Source organism: Mizuhopecten yessoensis, unplaced genomic scaffold (genome assembly GCF_002113885.1).
Source record: "Mizuhopecten yessoensis strain PY_sf001 unplaced genomic scaffold, ASM211388v2 scaffold2671, whole genome shotgun sequence".
Lineage (NCBI taxonomy): Eukaryota > Metazoa > Mollusca > Bivalvia > Pectinida > Pectinidae > Mizuhopecten > Mizuhopecten yessoensis.
Genome location: NW_018404662.1, coordinates 2,371,157 through 2,390,261, shown reverse-complemented (window position 1 = coordinate 2,390,261; position 19,105 = coordinate 2,371,157). Strand labels below are relative to the sequence as shown.

The following is a 19,105-nucleotide window of genomic DNA, read 5'->3' as shown; positions in this document are numbered from 1 at the left end:
GTCGAGTTAGTTTGTTTCCAATCCCCTTTGTTAAAATTAGTATTTCTTTTCTGTCCCCTTTGTATCATCGGTCTGACTGCTACCTCCTTTGTATCATCGGACCGACTGCTACCTCCTTTGTACCATCGGTCTGACTTCTACCTCCTTTGTATCATCGGCCTGACTGCTACCTCCTTTGAATCATCGGACTTACTGCTTCCTCCTTTGTATCATCTGTCTGACTGCTGCCTCCTTTGTTGGAATGTGTTCTGACTTCTTTGTCTCTCTTCTGCTTCCTTTGTTCCACCGGGTTGTCCTCTGTCTCTTTTGTTACATCGGGTTGTCCTCTCGGTCTGACTGCTACCTCCTTTGTATCATCGGTCTGACTGCTACCTCCTTTGTTGGAATGTGTTCTGACTTCTTTGTCTCTCTTCTGCTTCCTTTGTTACATCGGGTTGTCCTCTGTCTCTTTTGTAACATAATTTTGTCCTCTGTCTCTTTTGTAACATAGGTTTGTCCTCTGTCTCTTTTGTTACATAGGTTTGCCCTCTGTCTCTTTTGTTACATAGGTTTGTTCTCTGCCTCTTTTGTTAAATTGGTCTCTCTGCTGCTTCCTCTGTCTCTTTTGTTACATTGGTCTGTCTTCATTTTCCTTTGTTACATCGGGTTGTCCTCTACCTCTTTTGTTACATAGGTCTGTCCTCTGTCTCTTTTGCTACATTGGTCTTTCTTCTGCTTCCTTTGTTACAACGGGTTGTCCTCTGTCTCTTTTGTTACATTGGTCTTTCTTCTGCTTCCTTTGTTACAACGGGTTGTCCTCTACCTCTTTTGTTACATTGGTCTGTCTTCATTTTCCTTTGTTACATCGGGTTGTCCTCTACCTCTTTTGTTACATAGGTCTGTCCTCTGTCTCTTTTGCTACATTGGTCTTTCTTCTGCTTCCTTTGTTACAACGGGTTGTCCTCTGTCTCTTTTGTTACATTGGTCTTTCTTCTGCTTCCTTTGTTACAACGGGTTGTCCTCTACCTCTTTTGTTACATTGGTCTGTCTTCATTTTCCTTTGTTACATCGGGTTGTCCTCTACCTCTTTTGTTACATAGGTCTGTCCTCTGTCTCTTTTGCTACATTGGTCTTTCTTCTGCTTCCTTTGTTACAACGGGTTGTCCTCTACCTCTTTTGTTACATTGGTCTGTCTTCATTTTCCTTTGTTACATCGGGTTGTCCTCTACCTCTTTTGTTACATAGGTCTGTCCTCTGTCTCTTTTGCTACATTGGTCTTTCTTCTGCTTCCTTTGTTACAACGGGTTGTCCTCTACCTCTTTTGTTACATAGGTCTGTCCTCTGTCTCCTTTGTAACATTGATCTGTCTTCTGCTTCCTTTGTTACAACGGGTTGTCCTCTGCCTCTTTTGTTACATTGGTCTTTCTTCTGCTTCCTCTGCCTCTTTTGTTACATTGGTCTCTCTTCTGCTTCCTTTGTTACATCGGGTTGATCTCTACCTCTTTTGTTACATAGGTTTGTCCTCTGTCTATTTTGTAACATAGGTTTGTCCTCTGTCTCTTGTGTTGCATTGGTCTCTCTTCTGCTTCCTTTGTTACATCGGGTTGGCCTCTGTCTCTTTCGTTATATCGATATATCTTCTGCTTCCTTTGTTACATCGGGTTGTCTTCTGCCTCTTTTGTAACATTGATCTCTCTTCTACCTCCTCTGTCTCTTTTGTTACGTTGGTCTGTCTTCATTTTCCTTTGTTACATCTGGTTGTCCTATGTCTCTGTTGTTACATAGGTTTGTCCTCTGCCTCTTTTGTTACATTGGTCTCTCTTCTGCTTCCTCTGTCTCTTTTGTTACATTGGTCTGTCTACATTTTCCTTTGTTACATCGGGTTGTCCTCTGTCTCTTTTGTAACATAGGTTTGTCCTCTGTCTCTTATGTTACATTGATCTGTCTTCTGGTTCTTTTGTTACAACGGGTTGTCCTCTGCCTCTTTTGTTACATTGGTCTCTCTTCTACTTCCTCTCTCTCTTTTGTTACAATGGTCTGTCTTCATTTTCCTTTGTTACATAGGTTTGACCTCTGCCTCTTTCGTAACGAAGGTTTGTCCTCTGTCTCTTTTGTTACATCGGGTTGTCCTCTGCAGTTTTTGTAACATAGGTTTGATCTCTGTCTCTTTTGTTACATCGGGTTGTCCTCTGTCTCTTTTGTAACATAGGTTTATCCTCTTTCTCTTTTGTTACATTGATATGTCATCTGCTTCCTTTGTTACAATGGGTTGTCCTCTGCCTCTATTGTGACATTGGTCTCTCTTCTGCTTCCTCTGTCTCTTTTGTTACGTTGGTCTGTCTTAATTTTCCTTTCGTTGTTACATCGGGTTGTCCTCTGCCTCTTTCGTAACATAGGTTTGTCCTCTGTCTCTTTTGTTACATCGGGTTGTCCTCTTTCTCTTTTGTAACATAGGTTTGTTCTCGGTCTCATTTGTTACATCGGGTTGTCCTCTGCATCTTTTGAAACATAGTTTTGTCCTCTGTCTCTTTTGTAACATAGGTTCACCTCTGTCTCTTTTGTAACATAGGTTTGTCCCCTGTCTCCTTTGTAACATTGATCTGTCTTCTGCTTTCTTTGTTACAACGGGTAGTCCTCTGCCTCTATTGTTACATTGGTCTCTCTTCTGCTTCCTTTTTTTTTGTTTTTGTTACATTGGTCTCTCTTCATTTTCCTTTGTTACATCGGGTTGTCTTCTGTCTCTTTTGTACATCGGGTTGTCCTCTTTCTCTTTTGTTATATTGGTCTCTCTTCTGCTTCCTTTATTACATCGGGTTGTCCTCTGCCTCTTTTGTATCATAGGTTTGTCCTCTGTCACTTTTGTAACATTGATCTGTCTTCTGCTTCTTTTGTTACATCGGGTTTTCCTCTGTCTTTTTTGTAAAATAGGTTTGTCCTCTGTCACTTTTGTAACACAAGTTTATCCTCTGTAACTTTTGTTACATAGGTTTATCCTCTGTAACTTTTGTTACATAGGTTTGTCCTCTTCCTCTTTTGTAACATAGGTTTGTCCTCTGTCTCTTTTGTATCATAGGTTTGTCCTCTGTATCTTTTGTAACACTGATCTGTCTTCTGCTTCCTTTGTTACATCGGGTTGTCCTCTGTCTCTTTTGTAACATAGATTTGTCCTCTGTCTCTTATGTTACATCGGGTTGTCCTCTTTCTCTTTTTTTATATTGGTCTCTCTTCTGCTTCCTTTGTTACATCGGGTTGTCCTCTGCCTCTTTTGTATCATAGGTTTGTCCTCTGCCTCTTTTGTATCATAGGTTTCCCCTCTGTCTCTTTTGTAACATAGGTTTGTCCTCTGTCTCTTTTGTAAAATAGGTTTGTCCTCTGTCTCTTTTGTAACATTGATCTGTCTTCTGCTTCCTTTGTTACATAGGTTTGTCCTCTGTCTATTTTGTAACATAGGTTTGTCCTCTGTCTCTTGTGTTGCATTGGTCTCTCTTCTGCTTCCTTTGTTACATCGGGTTGTCCTCTGTCTCTTTTGTTACATTGATCTGTCTTCTGCTTCTTTTGTTACATCGGGTTGTCCTCTTTCTCTTTTTTTATATTGGTCTCTCTTCTGCTTCCTTTGTTACATCGGGTTGTCCTCTGCCTCTTTTGTATCATAGGTTTGTCCTCTGCCTCTTTTGTATCATAGGTTTCCCCTCTGTCTCTTTTGTAACATAGGTTTGTCCTCTGTCTCTTTTGTAAAATAGGTTTGTCCTCTGTCTCTTTTGTAACATTGATCTGTCTTCTGCTTCCTTTGTTACATAGGTTTGTCCTCTGTCTATTTTGTAACATAGGTTTGTCCTCTGTCTCTTGTGTTGCATTGGTCTCTCTTCTGCTTCCTTTGTTACATCGGGTTGTCCTCTGTCTCTTTCGTTATATCGATATATCTTCTGCTTCCTTTGTTACATCGGGTTGTCCTCTGCCTCTTTTGTAACATTGGTCTCTCTTCTACCTCCTCTGTCTCTTTTGTTACATTGGTCTGTCTTCATTTTCCTTTGTTACATCTGGTTGTCCTCTGTCTCTGTTGTAACATAGGTTTGTCCTCTGTCTCCTTTGTTACATAGGTTTGTCCTCTGCCTCTTTTGTTACATTGGTCTCTCTTCTGCTTCCTCTGTCTCTTTTGTTACATTGGTCTGTCTACATTTTCCTTTGTTACATCGGGTTGTCCTCTGTCTCTTTTGTAACATAGGTTCGTCCTCTGTCTCTTATGTTACATTGATCTGTCTTCTGGTTCTTTTGTTACAACGGGTTGTCCTCTGCCTCTTTTGTTACATTGGTCTCTCTTCTACTTCCTCTCTCTCTTTTGTTACAATGGTCTGTCTTCATTTTCCTTTGTTACATAGGATTGACCTCTGCCTCTTTCGTAACGAAGGTTTGTCCTCTGTCTCTTTTGTTACATCGGGTTGTCCTCTGCAGTTTTTGTAACATAGGTTTGATCTCTGTCTCTTTTGTTACATCGGGTTGTCCTCTGTCTCTTTTGTAACATAGGTTTATCCTCTTTCTCTTTTGTTACATTGATATGTCATCTGCTTCCTTTGTTACAATGGGTTGTCCTCTGCCTCTATTGTGACATTGGTCTCTCTTCTGCTTCCTCTGTCTCTTTTGTTACGTTGGTCTGTCTTAATTTTCCTTTCGTTGTTACATCGGGTTGTCCTCTGCCTCTTTCGTAACATAGGTTTGTCCTCTGTCTCTTTTGTTACATCGGGTTGTCCTCTTTCTCTTTTGTAACATAGGTTTGTTCTCGGTCTCATTTGTTACATCGGGTTGTCCTCTGCCTCTTTTGTAACATAGTTTTGTCCTCTGTCTCTTTTGTAACATAGGTTCACCTCTGTCTCTTTTGTAACATAGGTTTGTCCCCTGTCTCCTTTGTAACATTGATCTGTCTTCTGCTTTCTTTGTTACAACGGGTAGTCCTCTGCCTCTATTGTTACATTGGTCTCTCTTCTGCTTCCTTTTTTTTTGTTTTTGTTACATTGGTCTCTCTTCATTTTCCTTTGTTACATCGGGTTGTCTTCTGTCTCTTTTGTACATCGGGTTGTCCTCTTTCTCTTTTGTTATATTGGTCTCTCTTCTGCTTCCTTTATTACATTGGGTTGTCCTCTGCCTCTTTTGTATCATAGGTTTGTCCTCTGTCACTTTTGTAACACAGGTTTATCCTCTGTAACTTTTGTTACATAGGTTTATCCTCTGTAACTTTTGTTACATAGGTTTGTCCTCTTCCTCTTTTGTAACATAGGTTTGTCCTCTGTCTCTTTTGTATCATAGGTTTGTCCTCTGTATCTTTTGTAACATTGATCTGTCTTCTGCTTCCTTTGTTACATCGGGTTGTCCTCTGTCTCTTTTGTTACATTGATCTGTCTTCTGCTTCTTTTGTTACATCGGGTTGTCCTCTTTCTCTTTTTTTATATTGGTCTCTCTTCTGCTTCCTTTGTTACATCGGGTTGTCCTCTGCCTCTTTTGTATCATAGGTTTGTCCTCTGCCTCTTTTGTATCATAGGTTTCCCCTCTGTCTCTTTTGTAACATAGGTTTGTCCTCTGTCTCTTTTGTAAAATAGGTTTGTCCTCTGTCTCTTTTGTAACATTGATCTGTCTTCTGCTTCCTTTGTTACATAGGTTTGTCCTCTGTCTATTTTGTAACATAGGTTTGTCCTCTGTCTCTTGTGTTGCATTGGTCTCTCTTCTGCTTCCTTTGTTACATCGGGTTGTCCTCTTTCTCTTTTGTAACATAGGTTTGTTCTCGGTCTCATTTGCTACATCGGGTTGTCCTCTGCCTCTTTTGTAACATAGTTTTGTCCTCTGTCTCTTTTGTAACATAGGTTCACCTCTGTCTCTTTTGTAACATAGGTTTGTCCCCTGTCTCCTTTGTAACATTGATATGTCTTCTGCTTTCTTTGTTACACCGGGTAGTCCTCTGCCTCTATTGTTACATTGGTCTCTCTTCTGCTTCTTTTTTTTGTTTTTGTTACATTGGTCTCTCTTCATTTTCCTTTGTTACATCGGGTTGTCTTCTGTCTCTTTTGTACATCGGGTTGTCCTCTTTCTCTTTTGTTATATTGGTCTCTCTTCTGCTTCCTTTATTACATCGGGTTGTCCTCTGCCTCTTTTGTATCATAGGTTTGTCCTCTGTCTCTTTTGTTACATTGATCTGTCTTCTGCTTCTTTTGTTACATCGGGTTGTCCTCTTTCTCTTTTTTTTATATTGGTCTCTCTTCTGCTTCCTTTGTTACATCGGGTTGTCCTCTGCCTCTTTTGTATCATAGGTTTGTCCTCTGCCTCTTTTGTATCATAGGTTTCCCCTCTGTCTCTTTTGTAAAATAGGTTTGTCCTCTGTCTCTTTTGTAACATTGATCTGTCTTCTGCTTCCTTTGTTACATCGGGTTGTCCTCTGTCTCTATTGTCACATAGGTTTGACCTCTGTCTTTTTTGTTCCTCTGCTTAATGACATGTGCCTGTATTCTATCTAGCTCATCACCGTTGGTACAGTTGTGGGATCGCACAACGTTACACGATGTGCGGTGTGCGCACGATGTTGCACGGTGTGTGAACGATAAAAAAATTGACGATCAATCCTTGCGCACATTTGTACGGACGATCGACGAACGTTGTGCGATAACAATCGTGGTTGGCGTAAATTGAGGAATGGCTTAACAATATATACGGGTTAGTGTTTAAACATAAACACTTGATTTTTTTAGTATGTTTCTATAATCAAGTTACATATAAGCTTATATTTCTGTCTATACTTTCTTAATATAGAAATGGTGTGTTCGGTTTGTCGACCTTAGTCGACACATGTAAAATTACAACACATTATCGACAACACAGGTAAACATAGCAACTTTGTACCTGGGCCGTAGTTTTCCCCGCCCTGGGCAGTTACGTAACTCGCCAAGGTGTGAAAACCAGGTGAAGGGGATCTATAGACCAAAACGAATGCAAATTACAAATATTAAACGTCCAGTTGTGTTTTCATAACGGTCATACGGTATCACGTGTCAGGCAAAGGCCAGGTAAAACTCGGGTCACAAATTGATATTTACCTGTTCTGTTACGAGGAGCCAAACCCATTTGTGACAGTCTAACGGTCACTCTATACTGTGTTACACGCATTGTAAAATTGTACATAATCTTAATTAGTGTGATGAGCACATACGAGCCTTCCATATTTTTATCATTTCGTAATATTGATCAACAAATTGCACAGTTGTGCGGAGAGAAAAGCACAACAGGGGCGAACGATTGTTAAATCGCACAGTTGTGCGCACCATGTGTGGGCGATGTGCGGACGTTATAGGAGAAAAAGGTCCCTAAACTTGTTATAATAATTTATCACGTTTATTAAACTCTCGTTAGTTAATTTCGTACACCTTAACTACAGCATGTAACTCGAATTAGATAAATATCGATAACCAACAATCACTCGTTGAGGAACCTCTATAAATAAGGGCTCTGCACAATGCAATAATGTAATTTTAAATGAAAATGAGGCTATTATATATTGGAACAGAAGATTCTTCTGATGAAACTATTTTAAAAGAGATAAGGGCACAAAATAATGATCAGTCAAAGTTTTGTTTTAATCATGTCTCTCCTTTCGTGGTTGAAAGGCTATCTCTAAGGTGAATGCGAAGAAGGCCGCTGGTCTCGATGGCATATCTTCAAAACTCCTTAGAGCCTGTTGTACTGACATCAGTGTGCCTCTGAGCGACATGATTGTCCACTGTTTTGATAGATCAGAGTTGCCTTGCAGACTCAATGAGGCACAGGTAGTTCCTGTTTTTAAGAAAAAAGATATTTTAGATAAACAAAACTACCGACCAGTCAGCATTTTAATTTGTATATCGAAATCTTTTGAAAGAACCATGCGTGATCAACTGACTGCCTTTTTGATAAATGTTTTTCATCCTTTCCTTGCGACCAGGATTTGGGTATCAATCCGCCCTATTGCGACTTGTTGAGGATTGGCGTAGAGCCCTGGACAACCATGAGTATGTCGCTGCCATACTGATGGACCTATCCAAGACTTTTGACTGTCTTCCTCATAACTTGTTGGACGGTAAGCTGGAGGCCTATGGCCTGAGTAAAGCCTCGTTAACCTGGTGTTCAGCTACCTGACCAGCAGGAAGCAGCAGGTAAAAATTGGCTCCAAATGCGGTGACTGGCTGGAAGTGCTGAAGGGGTACCCCAGGGTTCTATTTTAGGACCCTTGCTTTTTAATGTATTTGTAAATAATATGTTTTTATATGTGATATCCTTTAAATTGTATAATTATGCAGACGACAACACTGTCAGTGAATCAAATAAAGACCTAGATGCTTTAAAACATAATATTGAAAATGACTCAAAATTAAATAGACTGGTTTAGATTAAACCAGATGAAAGCAAACCCTGATAAATTCCAGGCCATTTGTATAGGTAAACGTTCGGTAGATGCTATACAGTCTTTTAGTATTGGAGGAAAAGATATTGTTCCTGACAGTGTTGTCAAACTTTTAGGTGTGAACTTTGATTCATTTTTAAATTTTGAAGCTCATATCTCTGAAATGTGTAGGAAAGCCTCAAGGCAATTGTCCATTTTAAAGCGAATTGGGAGTTTTTTTTAACCAAACAAGGTAGACTTGTAATATATAAGTCTTTTATTGTTTCAAATTTTAACTACTGTCCTTTAGTCTGGCACTCTTGTTCCATGAAGAGTGTCAGAAAGCTAGAAAAGATACAAGAAAGAGCTTTAAGGTTTATGCATAATGATCACAACTCATCCTTCAGACACTTACTCAGTATTACCAACAGCGACAGGCTTCATGTAAGGCGTCTGAAGGAAATGGGTAATGAGGTTTTTAAAATTTTAAACAAAATTTCTCCTGAATATATTCATAACATTAAATATTAAGATGTCTAATTATGACATCAGGAAAGAAAATACTGCAGAGGTGCCCAGGGTCGACACTGTGAAGTATGGACATAAATCGTTTGCTTTTCAGGCCGCCGGGGTGTGGAACAGTCTCCCAAATGACTTAAGAAAAGTTGAAAACTTCAAAGAATTCAGGAGGCTGGTCCATTCCTGGGATGACCCCATCTGCCTTTGCAATATCTGCAAAGAGTGATACTTCATACTGTGCCCTGGTTACCTCTGACACCTGATATTTTGGATTGTGTGATACTTTTATTGTCTTATCTCATTTCTTATGTTTTAATTCTATCCGATATATTTGCTGCAATTTTTTTGTATTTTAATTCCATATTTTCTAACATATATTTTTTTACAAAACTTGATAAATTTTGTTAATTGATTTCGGTATCATTTTTAATTCACACTATAATAGTGTATATTCTGTCAATTTATATTCTTTGCTATATAAGAATTGTATGTATATTCAAGTATTCATTCACTATTAACTATGTCTTTTATTTACCTATTCTGAATACTACTTATCTGTTTACATTTAATGCTTTTCATATATTAACACCATTTTTATATATCTATCCCGGGGGCCTTTGTAGGTAGGGGACTCTCAATCACTTAGAAACCTGAGATATGTATACTTTCTTTTTCTGTGATGATTATAACTATTTTATTATTAACATATGTGATTATCTCCCTTTACTTGTAATATAATATGTTATTATTATTTTTACATATGTTTGTCGCAATAATAGCTCTCAAGAGCTAATTTTCCGTGTTCACTTGTATGCGACGTTAAATAAAGTTTATTGTATCTTGTATCTTTTTGTATCTTGTACGTCAACGTCAATGTCATAATACCAGAAAGGCCTTTAGCCTTTCAAATAAAAAATACTTTGCCATATATTTTGATATAATTATGTTATTTAATGCATGCTGAAATAATCTGCAGTTGTCAAACGATAAATCGTGAAGATGATAGCATTTAACTACATTCAATTTCCCTAATTGCCGCTTGAGATATGAAAATGTCAACCAATGATTAGGCGGTGTTGTCTGTATGGTATGCTATACATAAACTCTGCCATTGACTGTACAATACAGGAGGGACATTACAACACGTATTTACATCGCTAGTCATTCAAAACAGAATACTCTAATTGCATGTTGGTCACTATGGATATTCACATCAGACTACTCGGTAAGACGGTTTCATTCCAATGTTTAATAAGTTCTGTCTGAGAAATATCCTGATATGTTGATCAATTAATATGCACAGCTGAAATATTGTATATATCTCACATATTTTATATGAAATAATCGCTGCATAAAAGAGAAATGAAACAAATTTCAAATATTTGTATTTTCACAATTCTTCTTTTTTAAAGGTTGGATAGGTTTGATAGTGTTGGTAGTTTCCTCCGCGACGAGTTTTCCACAAAGCGAGTCCCGGTCTGTGTTACTATTGCGGAGACAAACACGACAGCTGGAATGCACTTCGTACTCTGAGTTACAACATAGACTGAGTTTTGATGTGATGGATTTAACAAGAGGTACTGCTGAACAGCTTTTCCAACAGGGTGTGATTACCCAGGCGGATCTGCGTTCCGCTGCTATTGCAATGTGCAGGTAAGTGTTTATTATTTATTTGGGTAAGTGGTTGTGATTTGTGTGTTTATTATTTATTTGGGTAAGGGGTTGTGATTTGTGTGTTTACTGTATAATTGGGTAAGGGGCTGTGATTTGTGTGTTTACTATCTATTTGGGTAAGGGGTTGTGATTTGTGTGTTGACTGTATAATTGGGTAAGGGGTTGAGATTTGTGTGTTTACTGTATAATTGGGTAAGGGGTTGTGATTTGTGTGTTTACTGTATAATTGGGTAAGGGGATGTGATTTGTGTGTTTACTATCTATTTGGATAAGGGGTTGTGATTTATGATAGTTATAAAGTGGTCCAAAATATGATTTACGTAGGCAGGTGGTTATACTATATGAAGACGCAAGTACTTGACGCTTTATTTAAATCATAAAAGCGTATGATAAGCCAGTGTAAATATGTTTGAATTTCACATTTTGACTAAAACTGAACAAAAGAACATATATTTCAGTTAGGATTTAAATTATATCAGTTGTCCCCGTTTAGTTTCGGAAAAAGAGCGTAAAAGAATCGTTTTAAACAAGTTGAACAAATTCATGTACAAGGTCCATACGGGTCGGCTCTATTGAATACAGCCTTATGCATGTTTCTTTTTTTTAACGACAACGTCCCCTGTCGAGAAATGATGGGTATGAGTAGATGTGCGTTATGTAATGCTATTTCTAATCTGGTATTTAACATGGCCACCGCAATCAGTACTTGGTGGATACTTAATTGACTGTAACAGTTGTTCTCTGTTGAGTATTAAAAATGAAACATGGAGAAACAAATGGTCATGTATTAGTTTTCAAGTGTGCAGAAACAAAGTCGTCCCGCCTCCGTTAGAGAGCCGCCAGAGCTTTGTCACCTCAAGGCCAAAACGCAGTTGTTGTCGATTTCGATTTCATTTGTTTTGTTAGTGTATCATTGTACTCTGAACTCTTCTAAAATTCCGTTTACACGTCCAACAGGATGGCTATCATGAACTCGTCGAAGCCTAGAAATCGTCCATTTTCAGTTAATTTCCTGAATAGGAGAATTATGACGCCATTAACTCAAAAACAACATCCGTTAAGTTATTCTGCAGTATGGCCACTGTGTGGCTTCTCATTAGGTCGAAATGTATAAATGCTACAATTCAAATCAAAATATCTTTGTAAATGTAAGAAGTACAATTTCATATTACTGCAGGTCACGGGGGTGATTTGGACTACTTTGTTACAATTAAACGTTGTTCCCATTGTATCATTCTAAGGACGGATCGTTACCCCTTAAGTAGACTTGCGATATGTCACTTTTTGGTAGCTTTTACTCTTTGTAATTCATTACAATGCATTGAATTGCTTTACATGTACTATTCTGTACAACAAAGGCATATGTACCGCTATATTTTCCAAACTCCATGAATTTTTCATCCTCTTTAAGTGAAAAATATTTTCTGCATGCATTTCCATTGCCATTCTAAGTGGGTTTTTTTGTACTGGATGGTTATTCATCAAACTGATGATTTAATCTGGCAGAATCTTTTTAAGCCTTCCGTCGGTGGAAGCCAGACAAAATAGGGTTTAACGAGGATAAGATATCGTTTAGTTAAAACCCCATAATCGGGCGAACTAACGTTTGGGACTGGATACACGATGGCTGAAACATCTTCCATTGGAATATCAGATATGAACTTTTTGAAAAAGAAGTATGTTTATTGGAACTTAATTTGAAAAATGAATAAAAATAGAACACTTATTCTACTTTTGCAGTGTACTCTCTTCTCTTTTGGATCGATACCGCAACACACTAGAAAGCTGTCCTAATGCGGATGAAGTTTTGGCAAACATGCACGTGTTCAGTGGACTGTGTTATGAAAATGGCACAATGACGGAATTCTTATATAGATGTAAGTAGATTAAATGAATTCAAAATGTGTCCGGGACTATATAACATCCAATGTATATAAAACCACACTTCGCAGCTTATGTGTTAGTCTGTATTCGATAAAGGCATGATTCACCGGAAATGGTGATTTATACATGTACGTTGACGTAAAATATCTTACACCAGACTTGCTATTTTTAGTTACTGCTTTAGAACCTCGTTCATCGGAAATAGTGTTTACATATACTAATAAACTGGTCCTAACAAGATCCTAAAACTTACTCCGGATAAATGTCATTGATTAAACAGAAAACGGACCATCTTTTGTCAGGTCAACGAGGCAAATGCATTTCATACATCGGGTAATACTACTTGTAAAATTTAATGTTATAAGAAATCAGAGGGATTACTGTGTATTGGTATCATGTATGTGCTTTTATTATTCTCTTTTACGCTTACCGATAGTTTAAACACAAGAGTTCCAATACATTGACAGATAAACATTAACAATCGCTCCGTTAATCGCCCCCAACGAATATGCTAGTAAGTGTACAATCTTTAAAATAATATCTAGATTTGGTAAAAAGTAAAGCATTAAGTCGAAAAAACGTCATAGGTTTGACATAACTGCCACATCTTAGCACTGAATTTCAGCTTTTACAAAAAGTTCGGAAGCATCTCCAGCATTTTTCGACAATACTGAAATCTGCTAAATAGGTAAATCCAATTTATTTACTGGAAAATTATCAATTATGGTTTGCACTGGCAAGATTATCCGAGGAAGTGTTAATGACATTACTCGTGACGGTCATGTGACATACTAGGTATGTACGCACTGATGCAGATAGCCATTTAGTGCCTATGGACATTGGACATGGCAATCCAGTTATGAAAAGGAAATTTCAATAAGTAGAAATTATGAAATGATACATCTATTCAAAAAGATATGAATTTGACATCTCTCTTGACAGTCATGTGACATACTAGGTATGTTCACACTGGTGCAGATAGCTAGTTAGTGCCTATGAACATTGGGCATAGCAATCCAGTTGTGAAAAGGAAATCTCAATAAGTAGAAATTGGTCTCCGTTCTCAATTGTTCTCTACGCACTTGAACTGAGGGAACCAAAGGGCACGCTACCAGTTTGCATACTACTGGATCATTAGACGACCACTAATACACCACTATACGATCACCAACAACCACACGAGTTAGAATGTGGGGGATGAGAATTTAGCTTCTTCAAGAAAATAAACTAAAGCGAAAAAGCACCTGGACTTTTCTTCCTTTGTGTAGGGTCACACGAGATCAAGGTCACGATTGCTATTAAGTGCGGTCAGGCATGACAAGAACCATTTTATAACCTGTCATTAATAGGTAACTAAATTATCAAATCATTCAAATATATATACTTCAAAATGCCACAAAATTTACAAGCGGATTTATTTATTGTTAAAAGATGACGCTTACGTGATGGTGTTCAGCATATTTCATGGGCTATCGTCTTTATGGAGGGACCCATTTTCAAAGAGACCAAATGTAATGATAGAACGTTCAAACATTTACACATTTTCTAACATTTCCGTATTTATTGTTTGTCTTTAAATATTGTTAATGCTAAGATTTTATTTGCATTACAACTTTTTCGGGGTTACTGCAAATTTCAATTTGTTTACTATTCATAAAAAAATGTATTTCAACACATCAAAACTCCTTGAAAACACTAATATAAACGCATACGGGTATGCAGATCAATGTCTTAACTCTTTACTTATGTATAATTCTGATTTGTATCCATTCATATCTACTATATTGATAACTGTCAGTGTAGGAATACTATTTTTCATGTGTCGTAAAGCCCCTTAAAGTATATAGGGCGCTAAATAAATGTTGTATATTTTATTATTAATATACTTAAGTTTACTTTTAACTAATTATAAGCACTTATCAAAAAGTATTATCTTCTTCTAGTGATTGATGGATTCGTAACCTCTAACTTCGCCTGGGAAAGTGAGTGTTCCCACCAGGTTGGACCCGTCCTGCGTTCCTGCAGGTCGGAGAGTTTAGATCCAACAATAGACATGGGAAAAGGTCCTCAGGCCTACAGGCAGTATGTGTAATTCTTTGCAAATAGAACGGATACAATTGAGATTGAAGGCCGATGACATAAACAGATAATGTCCTAGACCGCTTCAAAAACAGAACAATGATATGCTACATATGGTATGACACAGCACAGTCACACATAGTGTTTTCTTCATGAAATGGATCCTTACAGGACAATAATGCACTTAAATATATACAACAAGCTCGTCAACCTAAATATATGTAAAAATAACTTAATATAGTATTGTTACCTACATACAATTCTGTTACCAAATTAAACCTATTGCAAACTCAACTTTGAAACTATACCTACAGCAAATGTTAAAACGCAGTCATACCTGCAGTGATGCAGTTCTTTATCAATATGATCCATTTTATAAATTCCATTACTACAATGCGTATGTTAAGCATCCTTTATTCAAGATAAAAAATCTAGAAATAACGTGATATAAAGTTTTGTAAAAATGACTGTATTTAATATGTACAAATGATCGCAAACTTGTAAATATGACGTATCCTTTTGCTAGCTTTCATTTTAAAATTTAATTGATTTTTTTCCAGCATTATGATAGAGCAAGAACGATGTAACTCTGAAGGATTTGATAAAAACGACGTAAATGCCTGTGGTGACGTAGAAAGTCTCAAGAGGCTGGCATGCTTCTGTGATCTTATGTTGACAGTTGGACCTGGCGTGACATTCCGTTTGTCAGACTTTTGGACTGCGGGTTAACTCTAGACCATCTTACTGCGTTGCGTTACTCTGTGTTATAACCGATATTGTTACTTCAGCTACATACAGCGTTTTGTTTCGTGTTGTTGCAAAACTTGATACTTTGTCAGCTAACTTGAATTTCAAGACATTATATTATATTAGTTTGTTAACCCGCTGTACTGAACGTTTCTTTCCTCAGCTAAGAGAACGCATGAATTACGTTATTTGAATAAATATATATTTTATCAGTCAACCATATAGCTAGCATTTTACAGTTGTTACGGCAGTAGCGGATCACTTTGCATATAATTGCTACACACGATTTTTGCAAAACCTTTTTTTAAAGACATCATATATTTTCAGAAAGTAAATTTAATTACCTCTCCAGTGATACTAAAAGATCTTCATAAAATCAAATATACACAACGGAATAAGGAAAACAAGACCTACCGATTTGTCGGCTATAGCGGATCAGTACGGCTATAACGGATCACGCCCTTTGGCGGGCCTCTCACTCACGATTCAAGTTAGATGGGACGTCTCAAAACACACTTTTCAGAGGTTACTAATCGCATCTAATTATTAATTGAAGCCTTTGCAACGAATACACTTTAAATATAACTCCAATACATGTGCCAACTCTCAAAACATGTGTAGAAATTTGAAATCGTGAATGCACGTTGAACGATGCTATGCGAATGCATACGCGTGCGCAGATGAACACTGATCCGTTATAGCCGAAAAATCACACATCGGATACGACACAATAACGCATGTAAGCATTATCCAAGATTACCAAACAATACATGATTCTGAAACAAAACACCATAATTCATCATTTAAATGCATATTTATTTGGTTGTAAGTGTGTATTTTAATAGAATCCATTTCTACATCGTACCGTCCGTTCTCTAAGATGGCGGTCATCGCTAGAGGTGCAGATTGAGAAAATATAAAATACGGGATTTCTGGACATGATACGTATATGAAGTTATTCTGTTTGTTTGTAGATTATAAGAAACAACTTGTTACCATGTGCAAACAATTAATTTCTTTCTAGGATCAATACATTTTGTGTAATCAGCTTTTGTTTATTGACTGATCCGCTATAGCCGATGATCCGCTACTGCCGTAACAACTGTATATGTGATAAGGTAGCATGATAACAATGTATGTTCTATCATGACACCTAGTTTTGAAACTGTTTGCTGATGCAGAATTAGTAGCATTTAATGGAGATTTCGCAACCTAAGCGTGATTGAAGGATTCAATAGTTGAATTATTTTATATGAAACGAAATGTGATTTAAATTTAAACTGAAATCAAAAGAAGTAATCAAGATAGAACAGTATCAGACTCCGGTACAAGAATTTGTTACATTACTCTCGATCATGTACAAAATACGGTATCAGCAACGATGTTTCATATTTGATGAGCGAGATATAAGAACGCACAAAACATGTCTTACTAACCTAATAAGACCTAATATCTAGCAAGTAAGATGCCCCATAAAAGCCTTACTGGACAGTCTGGATTAAAACATCTGGGGTATGTAGTTTGGTGTGTGGCGGATAGATAATAGAGACTTTTTAAATGGATTACAGGGTCACATAGCACGATCAGTGAAATGTTTGTGTGTGACGCCTCATTGACTTAGGAACAAAGAGTCTTGACTTTAAACACTATATTGTCCTAATGGGTACAAAGGCTTAGGCACAAGTTATTGCAACTTATGAAGCCATCTCCTATCAACATGTCAATAACAAGCGATTACATAGACAATAACAAATAATACAAGTAAAGGTAGGAAGGCAAAAACTACATATGTACATACATTTTATATTCAAAATCTTTCGCTGGACATAACACAAGTTTGCAAATGTCTTAATAAATTACAGTTGTCATCCAAAGCTAGGTTTTCGTCGCCATATAGCAGTAACCTCAAACTTATTTGCATATTTATAATGTTAGTGTATTGGAACAGTACTGTACGAGAATTACTATAAGATTGACACTCAAAGAACAAATAAATGTTCACAATGATGACAACAATTTGAACAGTTTGAATCTTTAACTAAGTTTGTATAAATCATATCTAAGAGAACTTCATTGATGCCTTAGTCTTATATGTAAAATGTTGTGTTTTCTGTCGCTATATGTGTGGTCCAAGGTAACTAGGTGTACCTGTAATTTTATTTGGGGCTCAAGCTAATTGGGAAGAAGAGAGTGGCAATGATTTGACAGTACCGTCTCAAGTATTACAGGTTTTCATATTAGAAAGCAAGAAGGAAGATATTGTAAGAGAAAGTTTTAAGTTTGGAATTCTATAGTTATCTTAATTTCTTAGAGTACTCTGTCATCTTTATTAGACGAGAAAAATAAAAAGAGACATTTTGTGTGATTTAATCAGAAAATTAGAGAAAAAGTAATTCAATTTTAGCTTAGATTGAACAGCAACTCGAATTTGTAGTAGATTTCTATTTTTGCAGGCAAGATAATAACATAACACAAAAAAAGATCGCCATACATGTGGAATGAAAAAAATGAAAATATAAATTAATGCGACGAAAGACGACTAAGATAGTCGAGAGGCACACAATCGAGAGATACAAACAGCAAATATACAATGCAAAACACAAATATCTATCACTTAACATTCTTATTAAATGTGTTTATCAATAGAAACCTGCTCACGGAATTATAGATTGGAGAAATTTGCAAAGGATATGAATTTCGAAGCGACACATTATAAGCAAATGTGATGAGACTACAGTTAGAAGCAATTATGGTGAAAAAGGGGTGGGTGAAAACACTCAAAAGACAGCAGCCTGAAGGCTCCGAGCGATACCACACAAATAAGTCTTAGCATGTCATCTCAGAAATCAACAAGAGGAACTCATAAATCCAGATATGGTGTTTCCATATATAACAATAGAACCTCGTAAAATTGTCCTCAAACGTTTTTTGTTTTTTTTTTAAATTCATCGTTACTCCGGATACAGTGTTTGTTTCATCTGTAAATCTAATGCATACCATTGCTACACCGGATATAGTGCTTTTATACGTTAATATAAAATATCCGTGCACCGGACACAGCGTTTGTAAATACTAGTGAAGAGCCTCTTTCAACCGGAGTTAGTGTGTTTAATACCTTGATATAGAATATCTCTAGTCCGGATACAGTGTTTGACAATACTTATGTAGAACCTCTTTACACCGGAGATAGTGTTTGTTAATACCAGTGTAAAACATCGCTACACTGGAGTAAGTATGTTTAATACCTTGATATAGAATATCTCTAGTCCGGATACAGTGTTTGATAATACTTATGAAGAACCTCTTTACACCGGAAAGATTGAGTCTTTAATGCATTATTATAGGATATTTCTATACCAGACACAGCGTTTGTAAATACTATTTTAGAACCTCGCTTACCGGAATCAGTGTTTATTTACAATAACATACTGGTCCGAACATGATTATGAAACTAACTGTTGATTGTTACGTGCATGCCACTATTATAGCAAAGCTACAAATCAGTGAATGGTGTTTGTCATTATTATTGTTTTCATAACAAGTACATTGTTTATATATATATATATATATATATATATATATATATCATTGATTATATGATCTGGGTTGAGAATTAAACAATGGCTAAACCTGGTATTTGTAACAAACCTTATATAGCCACATGTAGCTAATACATTGTTATGTAATTTTGGCACCTCCCCCTTTTTGACAGCTATTATCATTTAAATTGTCATTACGTTTATCACGGCATAATGCTTGACACTCTAATCAACTACATACATTGTACAACATTTATTTTCGCGTTGTTACAAAACTTTTCTTATTTATTTG

At 36.9% G+C, this 19,105-nt stretch overlaps 1 protein-coding gene across 1 annotated transcript; it reads left to right on the top strand.

The window, feature by feature from the left end:
* The first annotated feature begins 10,002 nt into the window (after window positions 1–10,002).
* LOC110446323 lies at window positions 10,003–18,815 on the top strand. Its single transcript, XM_021491412.1, has 5 exons — window positions 10,003–10,115; window positions 10,303–10,543; window positions 12,305–12,441; window positions 14,392–14,530; window positions 15,088–18,815. The coding sequence occupies exons 1-5, from the start codon at window positions 10,079–10,081 to the stop codon at window positions 15,254–15,256; spliced, it is 723 nt and encodes a 240-aa protein (XP_021347087.1). The 5' UTR covers window positions 10,003–10,078; the 3' UTR covers window positions 15,257–18,815.
* The last annotated feature ends 290 nt before the right edge of the window (window positions 18,816–19,105 follow it).